Source organism: Pongo abelii, chromosome 2 (assembly GCF_028885655.2).
Source record: "Pongo abelii isolate AG06213 chromosome 2, NHGRI_mPonAbe1-v2.0_pri, whole genome shotgun sequence".
Classification (NCBI taxonomy): Eukaryota; Metazoa; Chordata; class Mammalia; order Primates; family Hominidae; genus Pongo; species Pongo abelii.
In genome coordinates this window covers 106,297,113-106,310,857 of record NC_085928.1, presented here as the reverse complement: position 1 = coordinate 106,310,857, position 13,745 = coordinate 106,297,113, and the positions used below count along the sequence as shown (strand labels likewise).

Sequence of the window (13,745 nt, the reverse complement as noted above, 5' to 3'; positions counted from 1 at the left end):
TGTATTTTTTGTAGAGACAGGTTTTCGCCACGTTGCTTAGGCTGGTCTTGAACTCCTGAGCTGAAGCGATCCATCCACCTAGGCCTCCCAAAGTGCCGGGATTACAAGTGTGAGCCACTGCACCCAGCCGGACAATTATATTATTTATGTTTACAAGAATGAATCAGAGGCCAGATGCATCAGCTCATTCCTATAATCTCAGCACTTTGGGAGGCCGAGGTGGGAGGATCACTTGAGGCCAGGAGATTGAGACCTGTCTGGCAACATAGGGAGATCTTTGTCTCTACAAAAAAAAATTTAAAAAAACATTAGCTGGATGTGATGGTGTGCATCTATAGTCCCAGCTACTCAGGGTGAAAACCTATTCCCCATCCCTACCCCTCCTAAAAAGAATAAGAGTCTGTGGAAGGCTAGGAGCAGTGGCTCATGCTTGTAATCTCAGCACTTTGGGAGGCTGAGGCAGGCGGATCACCTGAGCTCAGGAGTTTGAGACCAGCCTGGACAACATGGTGAAACCCTGTCTCTACGAAAAATACAAAAATTAGCCAGGCGTGGTGGCAGGTGCCTGCAATCCCAGCTACTCAGGAGGCTGAGGCAGGAGAATCGCTTGAACCTGGGAGGCGGAGGTTGTGGTGAGCCGAGATCCTGCTACTGCACTCCAGCCTGGGCAACAAGAGTGAGACTCTGTCTCCAAAAAAAAAAAAAAAAAAAAAAAAAGAGTTCTGTGGAAAAAGAAAGGCATTCCCTGCAGGTGTCAGCAAAGGTAAGGAGGTCCCAAAGAACGGAATAGTAAGGAGTCCTTGGGGGAGGATGGGGATGTTGCCCAAGCCCATCCTTTACACGTGAGACCTCTGGTCCAGAGAAGTGAAGTGTTCTGCTCAGTGTCACACCACTGGTCAGGGGCAGACCAGAATCAGAAAGTAGGCCTTATTTCTTCATTAGAGTCTAGGAAGCGGCCAGGGGAAAGAGGCTGCGCTTGAGAAGGTTAAGGCCTATGACCCACCCTGCATCATCCAAAGTAAACTAGGAAGGAAGTGTAAAGAAACCCCACAAAGATCGGACATTTTTCCATGATGACCACATTGATGCATTTATTAAAAATACAAAATGCTAATAATCCAAACCAGCCCTCTTCCCTTTTTTCCCCTTTGGGAGCCCTTGCACTGCGGTGCATGAAACACATGCTTAGACTAGGCCATTGGGAACTGCAGCTTGGACAAGGAACAGCCACAGCTTTGCCTGTACTCAGAGCAGGCAAAGTGCCATTAAATGCAGCTGGAAGCCAGGGCAGGGGAAGGGGTGGGAAGCTCCTGGAGAGCCCCCAGCTCCTCCCAGTTACTGACTGGCTCTGGAGGAGAGGAGCCAGAAGGCAGAGATACCTGAGGAGACAAACCTGGGGCACCACTGCCATCTGACGTCTTCCTATGGCCATTGCAGTGGTCATGGCCCCAAGCCCCGCGGGCAGCCTGGCAGCAGAGTGAAACAAGAGGGCAAAGAAAGCCTATCGGTGGAAGTTTTTATTTACCCTTGACAGTGGGTACGTGGGTGCTTTGTATGTCTGAAATACTTCATATTGAAGAAAGACATCCATATTGAAAAACTAAACAGAAAACATAAATGGGAAATGAATCAACATGTACAAAGTAGCCACAGTATGGAGGTGCGGATTTGACTTTGCCTGCGGAAGAGCTGCCCTGCTCTGGCCAGCACTGGAAGGGACTCTGCCTCCTCTGTTCTGGGAGTGTGCAAGCAGGGACACTGGACTGGGCTTTGCACAACTTCCAGGAGTCATTGCTTAGAAATCAGAATGACCAAGACCTTAAGGTCTTAGAATCATCGAGGTAATCCACCCCCATCCCAGCTGCCAGGTCATAGTTACACAGAGGCTGAGCACGCCCAGTGCCACACCCAATGCCACCCAGTTTTCCCCTGCTGCTGTTTCTGCCTCGCCTCCCTGTCCCTCCCAAACCCTACCCTAGCATGGGCAGGCTTTGTGTCCCAAGGTCACCAGTGACATATGTCCCACCACAGGCAGCCCAGCTTAACCTTATCTCTGAGACCTCCTTGTGGCTGCTCCCTACCCCTCCCTGCCTGGCTTCCTGGCATCCTGCCTCTAACCTCTCTCTCTCTGCTTCCCTGTCTTCTACACTGGTAGAACTGCCATTTGGATACGTGTGACAACTTGCTGTCACCAGCCTGGATATTTCTCTGGAGCACTCCTCACATTCATCCCTTGACCACTCAGGCAACCGGACAGTCACTGCCCAGATCCCCCCATCCACATAGGAGCTCAGCATGACAGCCCCTCTTTTTTATTTAATTTACTTATTTCAATTTTTATTTTTATAGAGAAGATGTCTTTCTATGTTGCCCAGGCTGGTCTCAAACTCGTGGCTTCAAGTGATCCACCCACGTTGGCCTCCCAAAGTGCTGGGATTACAGGCATGAGCCACTGCACCCGGCCCAGCCCCTTTTTAAAATGTTTTCTTTTGAAATAATTTAAAGCTTACAGAAAAGTTGCAAGAATAGTACAAAGAATTCCATTATACCCTTTGCCAAGAGTCATATATTTTAACTTTTTCAAATTTTGCTGCATTTGCTTTCTTCCCTTTGACTCTGTCTACTTCTCTCTCTCTCTCTCTCTCACACACACACACACACACACACACTTAACCTGTAATATTTCAGTGTATTATTTCCTTAGAACAAGGATGTTCTCATACATAACTGCAGTATAATTATCAAATTCAGGAAACTTAACACTGAGTTACTAATTTTACCTGGCGGGTCACAGTAGCTCATGCCTGTAATCCCAGCACTTTGGGAGGCCGAGGTGGGTGGATCACAAGGTCAGGAGTTCGAGACCAGCCTGACCAAGATGGTGAAACCCCATCTCTACTAAAAATACAAAAATCAGCTGGGTGTGGTGGTGGGTACCTGTAGTCCCAGCTACTCAGGGGGCTGAGGCAGGAGAATGGCTTGAGCACAGGAGGCGGAGGTTGCAGTGAGCCAAGATTGCGCCACTGCCCTCCAGCCTGGGCAACAGAACGAGTCTGTGTCTCAAAATAATAATAATAATAATAATAATAATTTTACCTAAAGTTCATATTTCAGTGTAGTCAAATGTTCCAAAAATGTCCTTTATAGTACTCTTTTTCGGTTTGGTGCAGGATCCCATCCAAGATCACACATTTCATTTAGTTGTCATGTCTCTTGAGTCTCCTTTAATCTGGAACAGTTCCTGGGCCTCTCTTTGGTCATGTATGACACTGATATTTATAAAACATGCAGGCCAGTAATTTTATAAAGTTCAACTTGGGCTTTTTCAATATTTCCTTTCCTTGTGTATTTCTTTTTTTCTTTTTTTTTTGAGACAGAGTTTCACTCTTGTTGCCCAGGCTGGAGTGCAACGGTGCATTCTCAGTTCACTGCAACCTCCACCTCCCAGGTTCAAGCAATTCGCCTGCCTCAGCCTCCCAAGTGGCTGGGATTACAGGTATGTGCCACAACACCCAGCTAATTTTTTGTATTTGGTAGAGACGGAGTTTCATCATGTTGGTCAGGCTGGTCTTGAACTCCTGACCTCAGGTGATCCACTTGCCTCGGCCTCCCAAAGTGTTGGGATTACAGGCATGAGCCACCGTGCCTAGCCATGTATTGCTTGATTTCCTGCTCTGAGTGCCAGTGGTCCAGCCACTTCCTCAGGTCAGGAGCCAAGAGACCATCCTGAATCCATCCCTCTCCCTCACTCCCATCTACCCATCCATCACCAGATCCCAGCACCTAAAGCCCTTCCCTCCTATGCCCCAGCTTCTGCTGCGACTACAATTATCATCATTCCTTACCTATCATCCATCCTTTGTCTTGCTCTCAGCAATTACATGGCTTCACACTTCTCCCTTCTTAAACCCTCTATAGGCTGGCTGCTCAAAGGGTAGCAAAATGATCAGCAGCTTTGAGAGTTTGTTAAAAATGCAGAACCTCAGGCTGCGACCCAGAGCTGTGGAATCAGAATCTGCATTTTAACAAGTTTCCCACGTGTTTGAGAAGTCCTGCTCTCATAGATCCCGAGGCTTACAGACTCCTCAGAACGGCGTTCAGGGATCCTCCCCAGCGCCCACCACAAACTTCTCCTACCTTGTCCACAGGTATGAATGCATGGTATTTCCCCTTTGAACACAGTTTCTTTTTCCTGGAACACCCTGTCTCGTGAGACCCCTGCTGAAGGTTAGATTTGAACATCGCCTCCTATGGGGTCCACTTCTTGCTCTTGAGCCCCATGTCCTCTGGACCCCTTTCTATCCTAGCTTCTGTTACGTGGAAATGTTACACCTAAGACCTCGTCATTTTTAGTGACTATTTCTCCCACTAGCCGGTGAACGCCTTGAGACAAAGCCTGCATCTTACACACTTCCTTATCCTCAGTGCTCAGCACAAGTCAAACGTTTATTGAACGAGAGAAACAGCTTTTCCTCCACGGAGGCCCTTCCAAGTAGATTTGAAGTGGGTATTGCAAAGGGGCCATATGCAAAGGGGACATCCAAATGCCAGAGCCACGGTATGTTGGGACAGGGGCAGTCACAGAGAACATCTAATTCTTTTTTTTTTTAATTTTTTTTTTTGAGACAGGGTCTCACGCCTGTCACCCAGGCTGGGGTGCAGTGGAACAATCTTGGCTCACTGCAGCATTGACTTCCCTGGGCTTGGGTAATCCTCCCACCTCAGCCTCCTGAGTATCTGGGACAATAGGCATACACCACCACACCTGGCTAATTTTTTGTATTTTTAGTAGTTACAGGGTTTTGGCATGTTGCTCAGGCTGGTCAAGAATTGCTGGACTCAAACTATCCGCCCACCTTAGCCTCCCAAAGTGTAGGCATTACAGCCATGAGCCACTGCACCTGGCCGGTAAATCTAGTTCAAATTCATTTGTTATTTATGAAGAAAGGCCCCAGAGGGAGAAGTGACTTACTCCAGGTTCCTCTGCTGGAGAGATGTAGCCTGAGTCACTATTGATTCATGCTTTGCCCTTCCTGGAGCCAAGTGCTCTTAACTGTAATAAGCAGAGAAATAAAAATCAAAGTGAGTCACGGATGGATGAGCACATAATGGAGATTGTTTTGTTTTAGAGATGGGGTCTCACTATATTGCCCAGGCAGGTTTTGAACTCCTGGGCTCAAGCAATCCTCATGCCTCAGCCTCCCAAGTAGCTTTATAGGTGCACAATTTGTAAAGTTTGAAAACATGAGGCCTGGCACAGTGGCTCACACCTGTAATCCTAGCACTTTGGGAGGCCAAGGCAGGGGGATCACCTGAGGTCGGGAGTTCGAGACCAGCCTGACCAACATGGAGAAACCCTGTCTCTACTAAAAATACAAAATTAGCTGGGCGTGGTGGCACATGCCTATAATCCCAGCTACTCGGGAGGCTGAGGCAGGAGAATCACTTGAACCCAGGAGGTGGAGATTGTGGTTAGCCGAGATTGTGCCATTGTACTCCAGCCTGGGCAACAAGAGTGAAACTCCGTCTCAAAAAAAAACAAAAAGAAAAGGAAAATCTGAATCTATCTTCTTGCTTAGGAAATAGTCATAATACCAGGGAAGGATAAGTGTTACCTTTATGGGGGTTGGGTGCAGCTGAAGAGTTTATGATGAAGTCAGGGTAGGCAAGGGGCTTCAGCTAAGCTGTTCATTCTTAAGCTGGTGTGTGAAATATGAGTGTTGATTTTTTGTACATCTTTGCATACTTTAAATTTTTAAAATCTGAATCAGATCACACCTTGGATGGAATAGTTTTCCCCAAAATTTAAACTGAGTTAAGTTTTGCCCATGGTTTTGAGTTAACCAACTCTTGACCTTGTGGGTGTCCACACATAAATTTTTCTATAGTAAATGCAAACTTTCTGCATGGCAGGCTTCCAGCTCTAACAAGCAAGTTTCAGAGAGCAGGGGCATTCTAGAAACAGAATCCTGACCTGTTAGTGAAGCATAAAATGAGCAGAGGCTAAGGCTGAGGTTGCATCTTAGCATATGGGCTAAAGAGGTCGTTTCATTTTACAGGCAAAAAAACCATTAAACTCTCAATAATGGGTTGACTTAATTTGCAATTTTAGGAAGGATAGATCAGACAGGAAGCCAGCTGGCCTTTGCAGCAATCCACAGAAATATTACTTGCTCAAAGTAAACTTTAAAAACCATGGTGGCTCACATCTGTAATCCCAGCACTTTGGGAGGCTGAGGTGGGAGGATTGCTTGAGCCTGGAAGGTCGAAGCTGGAGTGAACCGAGATCACACCACTGCACTCCAGCCTGGGCAAGAGTGACTGTCTCAAAAAAAATATGTGTATATATAATATAATCAAATATGCCTGAACCCCTAGTTTTCCAACCCATACATAAAGGAACACGTGTTTTCTATTCTGGGCGTCCCTCTGTGCTTCAGCCCAATATACTTTGTCCCCAGTAGCCCCCAGCATCACTAGTTATGTGTGGGCACTGCAGCTGTGACCTCCTGGCCTCAAGTGATCTGCCTGCCTTGGCCTCCCAAAGTGCAGGGATTACAGGCACGAGCCACGGCGGCTGGCCTCAGGCACACTTTTTATGCGCCCATTTCATCTTGCAAATCAATCTGAACCACAAGTTTTTGGACTCAGAGCTTCTTGAGGAAATGTGGCTATCCCAAACACTAATTTTAGTTAATGTGGTCCCAGGACCTTAAAGGGAAATGTAATTCTCCTTAAATCCATCAAGAACTAGGCAGACAGCATGGGTTCAAGATCTTTTATTTTCAGAGCTTCCAACAGTTGGTTAGTAATGCTAGCTAAGCTGGTATAATCTGAAGGCCATCCCACCTTTCTCTTTAGGCACTCAACCAACAGAATCTCTTTCTTACAAACAAGATCATCAACCAGTTGGAATCTGTCTCAATACGCGTGTAGGAAGAAGTCCTCTCCCCCACATTTTTCCCAACAAGATTGTTTTATAGCCAAATGTAACTCAAACCCATAACACAGCAACTAGCCATCTCCAGCATCACTGATTCCCACCCCCCCACCCCAAGAATAGGAAGTTGAGGTAAGAGGGGAGAGACTGTCTCCTGTGTTAAGAAAAACCCGCCTACACCTCAGTGAAGCCGTGATGGTAAGGAGGCTGGCACCAGAGGGCAGGGATGAGTAGGCACTGAAACAGGCCTCTCTAGAATCAATGAAGTCCGCCCCAGCTCCTTGGATGAGGTGTTCTTTTGAAATTCCCACTTTTATGGGGTTAGATAAGGGGACAACCGGTGATGATTCATGACTTCCTGTCTCTCAAATTAAAACATGATAAACCCAGAAAGTTTCACCTTCAAAATCCACCAAGCTCCCTCCTGAGAAAATTCTATCCAGTCATGTCCATGCCAGCACCCACTCCCTTCTCCTAATGCCCAGGGCTTCCAGCCCCTCTCCTCACCCTTGGGTGGCCCATCCAACACTGATTTGATACTCTTTGACTCATAATATGACCATTTTTTAAAAATTAGAAAATAAAAGCTATCAATATCACAGCAACATAAGGAAGACACTCAGTGGACATGCTCCTCCCCCATCCTGTGGAGCCCATCTACCCCCACCCCCCTTCCCTGGGAAACCTACACTGCAACATTCCAGCACTGAGCCGGGGGTGGCCCAACAGATGCTGCCTCAAGTGCTTTCCTGACTGTGGCTCCTATACCAGCCAATGTCATGGAACTGGGGTGAGGAAGAACAGGGCCACACCTCCCACCAAATAGATCTCAGTAGCCAGTGGTGGGTCTGGGAGATTTAGCTTATGTCAGGCAGCCAAGTCTGGGTCCAACGCTCTCACCAGGACCTCAGTTCTTGGCTTAAACAGCAGCAGCCCCAGTACCACAGCGCCTCCTGGGGGTGACAGAGCACCTAGCTTTCTGTCTGATAACTTACAACAGGTTTGCATTTTCTTACCCCCTTCTTTTTTTTTCTTTTTTAAATTAAAAGCCGAGGTAGTCCCTGGGATAATAAAACCCTACCTAGAATGGCAGTATTTCAACCTAATGAAGCAGTAAAATAAGTCTCCAGAGTTAGAAAAAAAATAAAGTGATTGATGAAGTTGAATAAATTAAAAGATACGGATTATCCCACAAAGACCTTTCCTTCCCAGGTTGTCTTTGCTATTTGGCCAGCAGCATTTCTGTGTAACTTCTCTACTCCCCTCCGTCTCCTCTCCCCTCATGAGATGGCTGGAGCCCGATAAGGCCCCGGCTGGTTCATCCCACTGTGGCTCAGAGCAGCTTGACACGGTGCTCAGAACTGCATTGTGGCACGGTTCTGATATGGACGGAGGACGTCTAACAGGGACAGAAGAGGCGTAGCCAGCAAGATGCCCTGGGCTCCAACCTTGGGAGTGTGGGAGGTAGGTTTAAGGCATGGAAGTCCCAGGCCCCCTCTCCAAACGTCACACAGCTGTCCCCTTTGCTTAAGTTTCTCTGCAGCAAAGAGGGTAAAGGGGGACGGAGGGAAGCTTGGGCTGCTGCTGGCTGGTCCTGCCGCCCTCAGAGCTTCTTCAGACGACTGTACATCTCCCTCTTGCTCTTCTCCCCTGCCCAGGTCCGGCTCTTGGTGCGGAACTTCTTCAGGTCTTCTTTAAAGTCCTCGTGGTGCATGGGCCGGTAGCTAGGGGGCTCACAGTAAGACTGAGGGGACAGGAGAGAATGAGGTTAGGGTATACCTGCCTCACATGTACAGAGGAAACCCACAACCTGGTGTCCTCTCTGCCTAGGGCTACAAGGCTGAAAGCGGCCAGGCAGACCTAGGTGGCCAGTTCTACAGGGGCTTTCTTTGGGTTCAGCAGATACCCACCTTGTCCCCCGACCCCTGGAAAGAAAGTCATGACCACCAGACAGATCCATTAGTCTACCACTGGGGGCAGGGGAGGAGGGATGCTCTCTGCAACCCAAGTCTTACCTGGCATTTCATAAAGAACTCCTTGTATCCCCCCTTCAGGACATACAGCTCAGGGTAGTGGAGTTTGGGGTATTCATTACCCAGGCGATCTCTCTCTCTCACATACCGGCACCTAGTCAGGGGAAGGAAGGCCAAAGCAGGGTTAGCTTTTCCAGCACACAGCAACAAGGCAACGCAGTCAAAGCAGCAGTTGTGGTCTAAGTCCCCCTTATACACATCTTCCCAACTTTACATTTATTCTTAGAAACAATCAGTGCTGAGTTGCAAGTTCCTGGCCACATGAGCAGCACTCATAGCCAGTGCCAGTAGATGGTCTCTTCCCCAACTTTCCTTTCTCCAACAATCCTAGCATCTGAGTCCTGCCCAGCACCTTCACCACCAGTTTGTGGCAAGTTTCACTATATGAGCCAGATTCCCCTTGCTTTCTCCACCCCAGCCTTCTCTTCAGCCAGGCTCCCTCACTCACCTCAGTCTACATAAGTGGGCTTGTTTCTTTCTGTGGCTTTTAAAGAGGCTGAACTTGCTCCTGCCTTGGGGCCCTGTTTCTATCCTCTACCTGGACTGAATGGTCTTCAATATCCAGCCAATGGCTGCTTACTGCCTCGCCCTTGGTGAAAAAGCCCAAGGCCCCAAGTCCTTCAGAGGCCTACAGCTCATCACCCCTACTGCTGCTCTGCCCCTTGTTCACCCCACGCCAGCCCCTGCAGCCCCACTACTGTTCCTCCAGCCTGCCTGGGAGCTTCCACCACTGGCCTTATTTTCCTCTGAAGCACCTTCTTTCTTTTGAGACAGAATCTCGCTCTGTCACCAGGCTGGAGTGCAAGGGCATGACCTCGGGCTCACTGCAATCTCCGTCTCCCGGGTTCAAGCAATTCTCCTGCCTCAGCCTCCCAAATAGCTGGGACTACAGGCGTGTGCCACTGCCCAGCTGATTTTTGTATGTTTAGTAGAGATGGGGCTTCACCATGTTGGCCACGATGGTCTTGACCTCTTGACCTTGTGATCCACCTGCCTTGGCCTCCCAAAGTGTTGGGATTACAGGAGTGAGCCACCGCACCCAGTCACCTTTTTTTTTTTTTTTTTGAGATGGAGTCTCACTCTGTCGCCCAGGTTGGAGTGCACTGGCGTGATCTCGGCTCACTGCAACCTCTGCCTCCTGGGTTCAAGGGATGCTCCTGCCTCAGCCTCCAAAGTAGCTGGGATTACAGGTGTCCGCCACCAGGCCTGGCTAATTTTTGTATTTTTAGTAGAGACGGGATTTCACCATGTTGGCCAGGCTGGTCTTGATCTCCTGACCACTCTGAAATGTAAGTTCCATGAAGGCAGAGATTTTTTGGTCTGTTTTGTTCACTGCTCTTCTCCCTCAGTATCTAGAAAGGTATCTGGTACACAAGAGCCAAGAGTATCTGCTGATTTTCTCTTGAAGCTCAGTGGTTTGGGGCCTTTGGTAGCTGCTCATGAGGGATGGGCAGCAGCTTCCTCAGCAGCTTGTAGCTTAAACCATCTGCCTGTGGTTAAAACCAGTTTGGCTGGGCGCGGTGGCTCACACCTGTAATTCTAGCACTTTGGGAGGCTGAGGCAGTGGATCACGAGGTCAGGAGTTCAAGACCAGTCTGGCCAAGATAGTGAAACCCCGTGTCTATTAAAACTACAAAAAATTAGCTGGGCGTGGTGGCAGGCGCCTGTAATCCCAGCTACTTGAGAGGCTGAGGCAGAGAACTGCTTGAACTCGGGAGGAGGTTGCAGTGAGCCAAGATTGTGCCACTGCATTCCAGCCTGGGCGACAGGGCGAGATTCCATCTCAAAAAAAAAAAAAAAAAAAGAGTTCACCTGTGAATCCCAAATCTTTCCTCAGTGGATTAACAGAAAGCCAGTGATGGCGAAGCTCAAGTGGGGAACAAAGTGTAAGGGGTATCTGTAGATGGTGATATAAACATGCAGCTTGCAAATACAGAATACAGAGATGGGGCGTTGTCTGTATATCTAGGTGAAGTTTCAATATGGTATAATAAAGTCCTTTATATTAGAGGTGTTAAAGAGGAAGATGGTGAAATGAGAGAATTAAGAGAATAGCACCTTTTGGGCTGGGCATGGCGGCTCACACCTATAATCCAAGCACTTTGGGAGGCCAGGATTGCCTGAGCCCAGGAGTTTGAGACCAGCCTGGGCAACACAGTGAGACCCTGTCTCTACAAAAAATACAAAAATTAGCCAGGCATGGTGATGCATGTTTGTGGTCCTAGCTTCCTGGGAAGCTGAGGTGGGAGAATCACTTGAGCCTGGGAGACAGAGGCTGCAGTGAGCTGTGCTCCTGCCACTGTACTCCAGCCTGGACAACAGAGACTGACCCTGTCTCAAAAATTAAAAAAAAGAGAACAGCATCTTTTGTGGGTTTAAAAAAAATTTACACGTGTGTATGTGTGTCTAGATTAGTTTGTTTCAGGCCTGTAATCCAGCACTTTGGGAGGCCAAGGCGGGTGGATCACTTGAGGTCAGGAGTTCGAGACCAGCCTGGCCAACATAGCGAAACCCCATCTCTACTAAAAATACAAACATTAGTTTGGCATGGTGGCATGCGCCTGTAGTCCCAGCTACTCGGGAGCCTGAGGCAGGAGAATTGCTTGAACCCGGGAGGTGGAGGTTGCAGTGAGCCGAGATTGCACCACTGTACTCCAGTCTGGGTGACAGAGCAAGACTACATCTCAAACAAACAAACAAACAAAAAAAAACTGCTGAGTGAATAATTCCATTCATCAATGAGCATCCTTTGAAGACAGATGTTTGAAGGACTTATGAGATGACAGTCAAAAGTGTCAAGTTCTACTGTAGTTGCCTGTGTGTAGAGCATGTACATACAAATGTGACAAAATGTTAAAAATTAATAAAATCAGGTGAAGTGTGTGCAAGTATAACCTTTGTGTGTGTGTGTGTGTGTGTGTGTGTGTGTGAGAGAGACAGAGTCTCACTCTGTCACCTAGGCTGGAGTACAGTGGCATGATCGTGGCTTACCGCAGCCTCGACCTGCCGGGCTCAAACCATCCTCCCACCTCCTATTTTTTGTAGAGGTGGGGTCCTGCTGTGTTACCCAGGTTGGTCTGAAACTCCTGAGCAAGTGATCCTCCTGCCTCGGCCTCCCAAAGTGTTGGGATTACAGGCGCCACTGTGCCCAGCCATAACCTCACCTCTTCTTGAGTTTTAAAATGGTTCAGGCCAGGCGCGGCGGCTCATGCCTGTAATCCCAGCACTTTGGGAGGCTGAGATGGGCAGATCGCGAGGTCAGGAGATGGAGACCATCCTGGCTAACATGGTGAAACCCCGTCTCTACTAAAAATACAAAAAAATTAGCCAGGCATGGTGGCGGGCACCTGTAGTCCCAGCTACTCGGGAGGATGAGGCAGGAGAATGGCGTGAACCCAGGAGGCAGAGCTTGCAGTAAGCCGAGATTGTGCCACTGCACTCCAGCCTGAGTGACAGAGCGAGACTCCGTCTAAAAAAAAAAAAAAAAATGGTTCAAAGGGGTGGGCACAGTAGCTCATGCCTGCAATCCTAGCACTTTGGAGGCCAAGGAGAGAGGATTGCTTGAGGCCAGGAGTTCGAGACCAACCTGGCCAACATATTAAGACCCCATCTCAAAATTTGAAATTTCTGCTGGGCGTGGTGGCTCACACCTGTAATTCCAGCACTTTGGGAGGCCAAGGCGGGTGGATCACCTGAGGTCAGGAGTTCAAGACCAGCCTGGCCAACATGGTGAAACCCCCATCTCTATTATAAATACAAAAATTAGCTGGGCATGGTGGTGCACGCCTGTAATCCCAGCTACTCAGGAGGCTGAGGCAGGAGAATCGCTTGAACCCAGGAGGTGGAGGTTGCAGTGAGCCGAGATCATGCTGCATTCCAGTCTGGGTGAAAACAGTGAGCCTCCGCCTCAAAAAAACAAAAAAAAACAAAAAAAAGAAAGAAAGAAAGAAAAAGCCAGGTGCAGTGGCTCACGCCTGTAATCCCACTACTTTGGGAGGCCGAGGCAGGCGGATCACCTAAGGTCGGGAGTTCAAGACCAGTCTGACCAACATGGAGAAACCCTGCCTCTACTAAAAATACAAAATTAGCTGGGCATGATGGTGCATGCCTGTAATCCCAGCTACTTGGGAGGCTGAGGCAGGAGAATTGCTTGAACCTGGGAGGCAGAGGTTGCAGTGAGAAGAGATTGTGCCACTGCACTCCAGCCTGGGCAACAAGAGCAAAACTCCATCAAAAAAAAAAAAACTGAAATTTCTTAATTAAAAAAAATTTTTTTTAAATAAATTGGTTCAAAATAAAAAGGTGGCATAGGAACATGGTCCTGCAGAAGTCTCCCTTGGACCATCCTAGTTAAGCTGCACTCTCTGTCCTACCTCTCTGCCTGTCCTCCTGTTCTCCTAGCATTTACATGGATCCCCACTTGGATATCTGCTGCAGCAGGGTCCTTGTTGGTCCTGCTCCCTGTGGTATTTTTACTGTACTGTGCTTTACCGTAGTTACATTTTTATTGTCAGTGCCTGACACATAGCAGGCTTGCAATCCTTTTAGAATGGACACAGATGACTGATGGGCAGCTCTTTGGCCCCCTTTTTTCTTTTCACCCTGAAATTGGTAATAATATCAAGTGTTTCAAAGCATCATATCATATCAGGTTTTACAGAATGAGAACTTCACACTTTTCTGGCATTTGCATAAGGAATGGTCACTTTGTACTTGAAGGAGGTCACATGAGAACAGTAGCCCCACAGGTCAGACTAAGGACAGTCGGGGAG

General features: G+C 48.2%; 1 protein-coding gene, 1 long non-coding RNA gene and 1 pseudogene across 7 annotated transcripts in view; 2 read left to right on the top strand and 1 right to left on the bottom strand.

Moving 5' to 3' along the window:
- Positions 1–4,570, top strand: part of LOC129058264 (uncharacterized) — a 70,877-nt gene extending 66,307 nt beyond the window's left edge. For both annotated transcript variants that reach the window (XR_008523321.1, XR_008523319.2), the window contains 3 exons: positions 3,378–3,496; positions 3,919–4,148; positions 4,373–4,570. This is a non-coding gene — a long non-coding RNA (uncharacterized LOC129058264). The remainder of the gene's footprint in view (positions 1–3,377; positions 3,497–3,918; positions 4,149–4,372) is intronic.
- A 2,194-nt stretch (positions 4,571–6,764) lies between these two features.
- CDC25A (cell division cycle 25A) overlaps positions 6,765–13,745 on the bottom strand; it is a 31,375-nt gene continuing 24,394 nt past the window's right edge. For all 5 annotated transcript variants that reach the window (XM_009239075.4, XM_054550872.2, XM_002813801.6 and 2 more), the window contains 2 exons: positions 8,956–9,067; positions 6,765–8,684 (listed from right to left, as the gene is read on the bottom strand). In XM_009239075.4, coding sequence (XP_009237350.1) covers positions 8,544–8,684; positions 8,956–9,067 — 253 coding nt within the window. In that variant the 3' untranslated portion in view covers positions 6,765–8,543. The remainder of the gene's footprint in view (positions 8,685–8,955; positions 9,068–13,745) is intronic.
- Positions 9,521–13,199, top strand: LOC129058767 (small nuclear ribonucleoprotein F-like; annotated as a pseudogene).